At 34.1% G+C, this 10,575-nt stretch overlaps 1 protein-coding gene across 2 annotated transcripts; it reads right to left on the reverse strand.

The window, feature by feature from the left end:
• Positions 1 to 828: 828 nt before the first annotated feature.
• Positions 829 to 5,935, reverse strand: VIP (vasoactive intestinal peptide; the record flags this gene model as incomplete). Of its 2 annotated transcripts, none has more annotated exons than XM_080805137.1 (5): positions 829 to 871; positions 1,943 to 2,071; positions 3,034 to 3,138; positions 3,950 to 4,072; positions 5,829 to 5,935. In XM_080805137.1, 5 exons carry the CDS (start codon positions 5,933 to 5,935, stop codon positions 829 to 831), a joined length of 507 nt encoding a protein of 168 aa, XP_080661263.1. The 2 variants fall into 2 exon arrangements, with proteins under 2 accessions (XP_080661263.1, XP_080661262.1); XM_080805136.1 differs by having other exon boundaries at positions 829 to 874.
• Positions 5,936 to 10,575: the final 4,640 nt, after the last annotated feature.

Raw genomic sequence — 10,575 nt, forward strand, 5'->3', positions numbered from 1 at the left:
GTATATTATATAAATGTATATATATAATATATAAATATATAATATATAAATAAATATATTTTATGAGATAATGTAAACATTATTGTAACCCAGGAAAGAATTATGTCTTGTATCCATATGTACATACAACAACTGGGAAAACAAGCTTATCACTTAACAAAGAAAAAAGCCTACTTGCGCTTTCCCTATTCAAAGAATATTTGAAATGTAAAGACTATTGGATCATAGCACCCACACTCACTTTGTAGGTACAAGAAGCTACATTTACCTTTGCTGCATGAAGCTCCCTATGGTTCAAGGAATACAAATAAACCCAGCGTGCCTTGGTGTTTTCATAATAACTAACCATACTGCAGTGTGGTCGCATTTCCCTGTACTTAAATCAAATGAAGCACTAACAGTCTTCATGGGGCTAAACCTTAAATTAATAAAAGCAGCATGGCTCAAGTCTCAAGAAAAATCCAGGTTTTCCCATTAGCGTGAGTCAGATTCCTCTGTTTTATATCTCAACGGAAGGTTAGAAATAAGTCTGAGTCAACTAGGAGTACCATTCAGGTAGCAAACTGTTGGCCCATTGTGAGCTTTCTCCTTTTTTGCTATCAGAGCACTGTATGAATCATTTTCAGCTGTTTACTGAAAGATAGAAGATAGAAGAAGTGCCCTTTCCCATGAGGCCTCATTGTGAGACCCCAAGGTGTTTTTTATCAAGTGACTCTCACCTGTTGAAATAATTAGATGTTTGCTCTAAGAATAAAATAAGAATAAGAATGCATAGATATACCCACCAATGGGGAGTTGTCAGCAGCTCTGCTTCAAAGAGCTTTTCCATTATTTTTCTAGCTCTTCGGGGAAGTCAGGCGATTCTCCCTCACTGCTGCAGACCAGAAAAAGAAAAGTGTACACGTGAAGGTTCTTCGATGAGAAAGCTTCCAGGGAACTGATGATGTGTGACTTTCGCTGCTCTCTGTGCTCTATAAAGTGCCCTGAGGACTAACCAATTGTCTTTGAGGTTAATTATTACCTAGGACTATCCTTAATTATAAAGTGTCTAAAATTATATTTACAGAATTATAATCTGGTGGGCAAAGTTATTCAACTTGTCTGATCTTGCCTAAACAAGTTTGTTCTTAACACTCACCATCTAAACAAAAATAATTGGGATAAAAAGGGAGAGCAGCCCACTTCCTACTTATTATAATAAGTAATTATATACTTATTGTGTAAGTATATACTTCCTACTTATTGTAATCCAATATTTATTCACCATAGAGAAACACAGGTCTTACAGAATCTTGGAATACAAAAGAACTCATGGCTTAATTTGGTAAAATAAAGTTATTGTGTATGCATATGAAGGGAGTTCCATATGGTATCAAGTTGCTAATTGACTCTACTTAACATGTTTAATAAACTAGCACTTCTGAAGGTACCTGGCTGGCTGTCAGTTTCTGCTCAGGTCCCAATCTCTGAGTGGTGAGATCGAGCCCCATGGCAGGCTCTGGGCTCAGCATGGAGTCTGCTTGAGACTCTTTCCCTCTCCCTCTCCCCATCCCTCTGCACACACACATACACACACACACACACTCTAAAATTAAAACCTTAAAAAAAAATTAGCACTTCTGATAAAACCTGTTCCCAGATTCAGAGCAGATGTCTCTACAGTCTCATTTTCCACTCTGGATGCACAGTACAATCTAGTGGGGAAACTCCTAAAAAAAATACCAATGCCTAGGTACTAATTTTCTAGCAGTTGGTTTTGGATAAGGCACACAACAGGATTTTAAAAAATTCTCCAGGGTAGTCTAACGTAAGCCAAGGTTGAACATTACTGCTTCACAGAGTATAGATTGTGAGATAGAGCGAGAGGAATGTCTTCATATGGAGCTTCTATTTCTGAACGCATGTATAATTTCTCATTTTAGCAAGTTCTCTGTCCCTTTACCTCCTCTTCCCATTCAGAATTGAGTTCAAGTATTTCTTCACAGCCATCTGCTTTCGGAGGCGGGTATAGTTGTCGGTGAAGACGGCATCGGAGTGCCGTTTGATCGGTCCCCGGTCTTCGGAGAGGCTACTGGTAAGGAATGCAAGTGAAAGGAAACGGCAGTGTTTGAACAAGAAATCACAAACATGCCAAAGTTCCAAATGTCTTGGAGTCAGAATTCCAGTGCCCAGTCCTTTTCTCTTAACAAAAAGACTTAAAGAAAGAGGTATCTAAACCCAAGTATAGGAGAGCAAGGAATAATCCAGCACATTCCAGCACTTGCTGAGAGTCTTCATACACATTCTGTACTAACTGAGAAACTAATTTATCAAAAAAAAAAAAGGGGGGGGGGAATACTTGAACTTGTGTTCTGCCTCACTGGGAGGAAGTTTTCTTTAAAAATACATTCTTTACAAGCTTTGCCATCCTGAATAGTGCCATCTAGATATTCAGCCATTGGCCATTTAAAGAAAGAATGCCCAATGCTTGGTTGGATCAGGAATTTAAAAACAAATACTGTGATGAATATTAAAATTTGCTTCAGGGACCCCAGGAGGCTCAGTCAGTTAGGCGGCTGCCTTGGGCTCAGGTCGTGATCCCAGGACAGAGTCCCACATGGGGCTCCTTGCTCAGCAGGGAGTCTGCTTCTCTCTCTGCCTCTGCCTGCCCCTCCGCCTGCTTGTGCTCTCTCTCTCTGTGTCAAATAAATAAATAAAATATTTTTTAAAAATAAAATAAAATTTGCTTCAGTTTATATTATTTCTTACTGTGTCTAGATAAATTTGATTACAGATTTATAAATGATTGCCGCTTAAGAAAAATAAATATGCCAGTGAGCAGTAGGATATCACTAAAAAGTTGATTTCCTAAATCCATGGGCCTGGTATATTTTATTGAAAAATCTAAATTATTTTTCAGCTAAACTGCACATCATCAAGGCTTATCAGGTTTGAGCCAAATAAATAAATTGTTAACAGTAAATAATAATAATAATAATAACTTGTGGATTAAGTAATTATAATGTGTTTGATAAAATAATAAATTCTCTTTACCCAACTCGCTTTCCAATGAGGGACTCAAGGTATTTTTTGGCAGAAAGTTGACCCAAGAGTCTGCTAAAGTCACTGGTGAAAACTCCATCAGCATGTCTGGTATTCCTAAAAGAAGGAGGAGGGACAGCCATTATTTTGTAAATGGTTTCCTAAAATATTATTTTGCCTCGTTAAACAAGAAAGAAACTTATCAGCTATTTGAAAGCTTCTTGTGAAAGCGTAAGTCCAAAAGAAAGTTTCTTGACAACCTAATAAAACATATTTTCTAGTCACTTATATTGGGAGATGTATTTCTCGCACAAAACTTTGAAAAATTAAAAGAATTGGAATTTTTTAGAAGTCTATCTCAATATTAGGTAATGCTTTCTGATAGAGACTCTAAAACTAATTCTCTAATAAATATTGATGGGAAAAATAATATATTAAAATTGGTTTCTCTTTATTTATTTATGGTGCTTTGTTTCTTCTATGCCGAATAAAGATAGATAGAAGGAGAAACTATCCTGAATGTTAGCAAAAACTTTATTATACTTTTTGCTCTTTCTCCTGCCAAAATATTTGGAAACAAAATCTCTTAAGGGAGAGAGGCCCTTAGGGATGGTCAGCCAACTTTCCCATCCAAATCAGGAATTTTTATACTTTGTCTTCAGTATAGAACTGCTCTGTCTATACTTTTATGTTGCCCTAGACAAACGGTTCTGTGCAAGGGAAGGATTTTTTGATCCTAGCTTGTTACACCCTCTCTACTTGATAATCAGGTACAGCTGCTAGAGCTTCAATAAATCAGGCTGAATGAAGCAAAGGAGCATGGAAACCTGTAGTATTGTACTGTAAGAGTAGTTTCACAGTAACACAAATTATAAGAAATTTATATTTCAAAAATAAATTTTCTAAAATTCAATAAAAACATACTCACCTGGATACATCATAATAGGGTGTGTCATTCTCAGCCAATGCATTTTGCAAGATGTCTGTGTCTACTTTTAATGAAACTTGATCAGGTTCATTTGCTTCTTCAAGTGGTATTCTGTCATCCAACCTGTTAGGAAAACATATAGTAGAGGTATAATCTATTCCTTTCTCAGAAGATAGTGTTTATGGTTTTACAGCCATTGGAAATAAGATGATATTCTGAGAAGAATTACCCGTTCACAATATATGGATAGCATAGTTAGATTTACTGGCTTCTATATTCTACTTAGAGAATAAATAGGGAAATTTTTTTATTATCCCATAAAATAGATGCCATGCAACTTTTAGAAGGTGTATGTAACAAACATAAGGGTTACTTAGATCAATCCTATCAGTGCATTCAGCAAAGTACACTTTGTTAGCAATATCTTCACTTTGCAAAGTTATTCACAGGTAGAAATATTTTGTACAAAACAGAAACTTCAAAAAAATTTAAATATCCAATATAAAAACTGAAAGCAATTCATGTATTTGTTGGCGTTCAGTATCATTTGTCAAACATTTCTCAAGAGGCAGATATTAACTGCTTTTCTTTCTCTAGGTCTGTAAATTTAATCCAAAGACTCACCTTAGTGTGATATATTTCTCTGTATTAATCAAGTACAAAGAATCTCTCCATCTCTGAGTAGTTACTCAAGTTCAATAAATTTTGTAGGGTCTTCTTATTTCTAATTTATGTATTAATACAATTTTAGTGAGGGATGTACAATGCTTTACTGAGTGACTAAGAATAGCCATGCTTATACATGGAATATGACTATATTTTTGAGTGCATGCACATTTTAAACACCAGCACACTATTAAAATTACGAGTGTGTTTATTTTGACTATTAGAGTAAACCTCCAAGGAGTGCATCAGCTTCTGGATACTTGTGCGTCTTTTGATGATGTAGTAGTTGGTAGAAGCAACAAGCAGCCCTCTTTGTATGAAGCCTAGCAATCAATGCAAACTTCAACATTCTTGTGATTGTTGTGATAGGTGATATAACCATTCAGATCGGATCATTCTGTGTAGTTATAAAGCAACATAAGATCTGGCTTTAAGCAGATTTCACAAATGCTAGTAACTAAGAGATTATTCAGTATTACCCATAACTGGAAAGACAATATGAAACTACTGTAGTTTTCATTTACTGTCCACTTCTTTAAGATAAATTTATTTTATTTCAGATAAAGTTTTAAAAAAGAGTTGTGTTATAATTTCTGAATTTGAGGTCTGAAATGCAGCATAAAGAACAGTGAAACTAAGAATTCAGGGTTGAAACCAAGTATATTAAAATTCAGTCACTGGGGGAGGGTGTCTCAGTAGATCAGTTTTTCCACAATTTACAATATTGGCAAATTGATTGTGGCTAGGTAGGTAGATCTGTCCAGCATGATGGAATATATGTTTCACTAATTAACCACTAACCTTAAGATTATTTACTGATTGATCTTGAAAATGAACTATAATGAGGCAGGCAACTAAACATCTATTTTTTTCTATCAGAAACTGAACTGAACTGAGATGATAATGTATAAAATCGTATTCCTTATCTAAAACTGGTTTTGAATGAAAAGAAAATCAAACCCTTCTTCTTCACTGTTTGGAAATGTGATCCACCTATCCTTAAAACTAGTCATTGACACTATGCTCATGCTCTGAGAGTGGACCCCAGGATATAGAATAGTCATGTTGATTTGATGTTCAAAAACCTTGCTTAACATATCAACCAAAAGATTTAGATAAATAATATGAACTTAAAAATTTGAATTGTCCAAAATAATGTATAGAAAATTACCATATACATAAAAAAGGAATGTTCAACTGTCTGGATAATTACCTCAGAACAGAGGGTGCTCCAAAAAGAGGCCATGCCAATGTGTGAGAAAAGAGCATGCTGATAAGTGTTAGCAGCACAAGTAGCTGGGACTTACTTCTGGTTTCCATCTTTGTACCTTGAAAGAGAGAGAATCACATCAGCTTTCCAGCCAAGGATATCACCAGCAAAGTAATTCTGAGTGTCTAGTAGTAATTTCTGAAGGCTCTTGCAGGGTTAGGAAAAAGTAATTCTCATCTTATAGAAAGAGTTAAACTACAATATAATTAACTTTTAAATGAAGAAGTTTGTTGCTTTGTTTTGTTTTATTTTTTTGGTGACAGCTGCTTGAATAAAAATTAGGGTCCTTTTCAACTGCTGCCTATCTCTCCCTAGGCACATAGTTGGGCCAAGTATATGTGGAATGCCATACTTTCATAGTGCTGGAAGTATCCATGGGAACAATCTTCTTGTAACAGAGTTGTAGCACGCATGTTTGGTATCTTTTCTAACCAAAGAAACAGTTTATCTTTCTAGTGTCTAATTAATATAACACTGGAGTATCATCTATTTAATAATGTGTGTCTATATATGTATGTATGTGTATATATATATATACACACATATATATGTACATACCCATATCAGTATAAAAATTGTACATACATTTCTTTTTCCCCTTTTAATTATAGAGATTATTAGGAATTTATTTTTTTATGCCCAGGTTTGAACAAGCTTAACTTAATAGTGAAAATTAAATACCAAAAATTATTAAGCTGCATATTACCATTGAAATAATTTTTTCCACAAAAAGAAAATATATTAAAAATGGTGTTTGTGCTTTTTTACATCTAATCCACTTACAGATTTCATTTCTAAATAGTTCATGGATAGAAACTTAGAATTTAAGCCTTGTTTTTCTTGCTGTGTATAAAAATCACAGCATTTAGACCTAAAGAGGAAAATGAATGTTTCCTTGGTTCACATAACTAACCTATGAAATAGAAAGAACAACACTTAAAAAAAAAGTTGAAACTTGTAAAACAAATGTGCCCCCTGAACCCTTCAGTTAGAAATGAATATAACAGGCAAAAAAACAAAAAACAAAAAAACAAAAACAAACAAAAAAAAACCCCAAAATAAAAACAAAAACCTACACCGTACTTTAATACATTTTTTAAACGACAGTATTGATAAAGTATTGAGCAAGCAGGGCAAAGCATCTTCCAACCAAAAGAATTCAGAAAATCCACAAATATTCAAAAAGTTAAGCATTTCCACACTTACCAGGTGACTTGAGAAAATTGTTTTTTGTTGTTGTAAAGGAAGAACACTGTAAAATTCTTTCAAGAGAGAGAAATATTCAATATACCCTGAGAAAAGTTTCAAAGTAGGAGGAGGAAACAAAAAGAAGAAAGGTAAAGTTTTTACTCACCTTGCCAAGTTCCTCTGGAGCTTTCCGTATAGAAGGAGAATATTGGAGCTGTCTTAGGTGCTGAAGTCTGATGAGGCCAAGAAAGGCACCACCAGTTCTCTGCCCTCAGAGCTGAACCAGAACTTGATACTGGCTATGGGTTGGCTATTATTGCCAGCAACTGCTTTTCACTCTACTCTGACCAGCATTTCAAAGCCCATCATTTTATAGGGCTTACACTTAGGGCTGAGCAATCACAAAGCTCTCTGAAAGACGTCACAGTAGTACTCCCACAGGATGAATAAGGCTTGAGTTCTTATTAAATTGTCATTATGTCTGATTTATATAAATTTATAGTGAGTAGCTTCAAGATGTAACATATAAAGAGGAAATTTACTTTTCTTTAAATAAACAACAGCAACAAAAATGTACAAAGCTTAATGTGAAATGTTTTAATCTTTAATTAGTAGGAATGAAATTAGAGAATGATTACTGTTGTAGCCAGGGCCACGGGGGTTCCTTCAGAAAGTGAGAGTTTTATGAGCAGAAAAGGATACAGAAAAAAACACACACGTATGTTCATTATGCCTAAAAAATGTATAAATCTCCTTTATTACAAAGTATCAATTCTAAAGCCTTTTAAAATGTTTTGTGCATTCATGTAAATCCTGATTTAGTCTTTCTTGAGATCTATTCTAATTTTAAAAGCATCTAGAAATAATTTCCCATTTCTTTATTATTACATTTCCTTTGTGTTGAAACTATTCCCAAGACAAAAGTTTCAGAAAGGCTCTAAGATAGTATAACATACACACTGTTGTGTAAAGTCATAATGGTACTGCTATTTCACATTTGCACAAAATATCATAATTCTCAGTGCACTTTCACATATACAACCTCAAATGATCCAAAAAATAAACTACCAGACTGTATATATCAAGGGATTCAATTTTCCTTCCTTTGTAAAGGAAGAAACTTTCAACTTTTGTATAGATCCTTGCACTATACAGAATTATTTTGTTTCTCCCCTCCACCCCTGAATACATACCTACACCCATACCAGTGTTTTGAACATTTCCAGCTTAAGTCTGTTGACAGGTTTCAAAGAACTAGTTGAAAAGCATCTGTGGAGTACTTTGATAAATACTCAATTTCTGTTTGTGGGGATTTTAATTTAAATTAGACTAGCATATATTCAGTCAGAGTTTCAGGTTAAAATATAGCCACATGAACAACTTTGTGGACAACAAAATAAAATGTCATCTTTCCTATAATTTTTAAAAATTTCCAGTGTGTATATCCTTTTACATTTTTGTTCCTAAGTTCCTCAAGGGAGAAAGACTCTAAAGTCCCCTTTCTTTCTTCTACTTTAAAATTTTAGTATCTATCAGCTTCATTCAAAGCCATACTGATCCAGGAAAAGAATATCCTGCTATGCTTCATCATATTTTCTAATCCAGTTACAAGAAAAATTAAATGAATTAAATTTCAGAATGTCTGGAAATTTGTTTCCCAGTTGACAGCTCTGACTTTAGCCAGAGTTCCTGTGGCTTAATTCCAGGAAATCTTTTTTTACCTGATTATTACAAACTAGAGGTTGAAATGATTCTCATGTGGAATTTTTTATCCTTGCTTTTCGTCACTCAATTCTCAGTGAAACAATTTTATTTAAGAACAGAAACAGCAAAGTAAGTTGATTGAAAGCCACAGAAAAACCAGTGCTGAAGGATAAGCAGAAAAATCTAAATGAAAAAAGACATAAAAGTTGATTATTATTTGGTCTAACGAAGCACTTAGTATTCACAAAGAGTAACTACATTAGATTTTTCCAGTGGTAAAGACAGTTTCTCCCATTATAATAATAAAACACAAAAGTAAAGAGGAAACAATTCAATTTTATTATTTCTAGATAAAATTAAACTAAATAAAAAAAACTGCATTTTTTTTTCCCTATGAATTTAAACTAGAAAGCCAAACTGAATTTCATAATAGGACCATAGCACCATCTGCAGGTTCAAAGTCTTAATTCATAAGTTTTTTGGTTTGGGGTTTTAGGTTTTGTTTTGTTTTGCTTTGCTTTGTTTTGTTTTGTTTTGTTTTGTTTTGTTTTGTTTTTAATTGCATTTCTTGTCTTTTCTTTCAAGGAAATGGATGTAAACCGAAGCCTTTAACCAATTGAAGTATGGTTGCTTCCAGAAAAATAAACATAAGAAAAACACTGTAGCTGTATTTATCCTGAATATTTTACTATAAAACTCAGTAAGTACGAAAATATAAATGTGAATTTAGTCTTTTAATCTGCTTTTTTGCTACTTTAACATATCTTTCTATAACTTTCTAACATCTTTAGCAAAACTTATTTCCTACCATAAGTCTTCTCAGTGAAGGGAGGTTTGTAAGAAGAACTGTCATTCATTTGTACACTTAGAACAAATCTCCAAGATCCTTCTTTTACAAATAGGTAAACTGACATCCAGAGTTTAAGTAATTTTTGCAAAGTCTCTCAGGTGGTCAATATCAAATAAGTTATTGAAAGGAAGCTCTTTTGATCTTGATAATAACTTTCATTCTATTAAGAACTGGTGATTTTCTGTAACTGTTGTTACTACCGTTGTCGATACTAACACATCAGGGAAGGAAAATAAAAGCATATAAAAATATTGGCATCTTTCCTCTCCTTTTTTCACCAATAGGACCAAGAGCAGAGAAGGAAAACTGGCATTCTAAACTAAAATATACCGAATGTAGTGAAGTCAGATGGAAGGAATTTTCAAGATCAGGAGACAGGCAGAAATCCAGATTCTCTCTTTTTCTTAGTGCAAACTGCTAATAGAGAGTCCTTACTGTTGTTAGGGATGAGATGTCCAATGTGTCCTCACTGGCCTCTTGGTGTGACAGCTTCCCTGCCTAACTCACTCCAACTCACATGCCGCCTGGAGACCTGATCCTTATTGCCAGAATAGTCCTGAGGGGTTAGGTCAAGATGAGGTCTGCAAACCACTGGCTGTGAGCCACATATGGCTTATCCCTCTGGTTTTTACATTTCTTAAACTAAGAATGATGTTTACAGTTTTAAAAGGCTGAAAGAAATTTAAAAATATTTTGTTACATGTGAAGAGTATATGAAACTTAAATTCATGTCCATAAATAAAGTTTTATTGGAACATGGAAACGTTCATTACATATACACCATCTATGGCTGCTTTTGTGCTGAAATGGTCAAGCTGAATGGTTGTGACAAAGACTGTATTTTATAGAAAATCATTCCTATATTTCAGAATTTTCTTGTTTTAAACAAAACACATGCAGAAAGAATAATGGACTAAATACTATGAGCCATTTATACATTAACTTTAG

The sequence above is a fragment of the Martes martes genome, assembly GCF_963455335.1.
Source record: "Martes martes genome assembly, chromosome: 6".
In the NCBI taxonomy this organism is placed as follows: Eukaryota; Metazoa; Chordata; class Mammalia; order Carnivora; family Mustelidae; genus Martes; species Martes martes.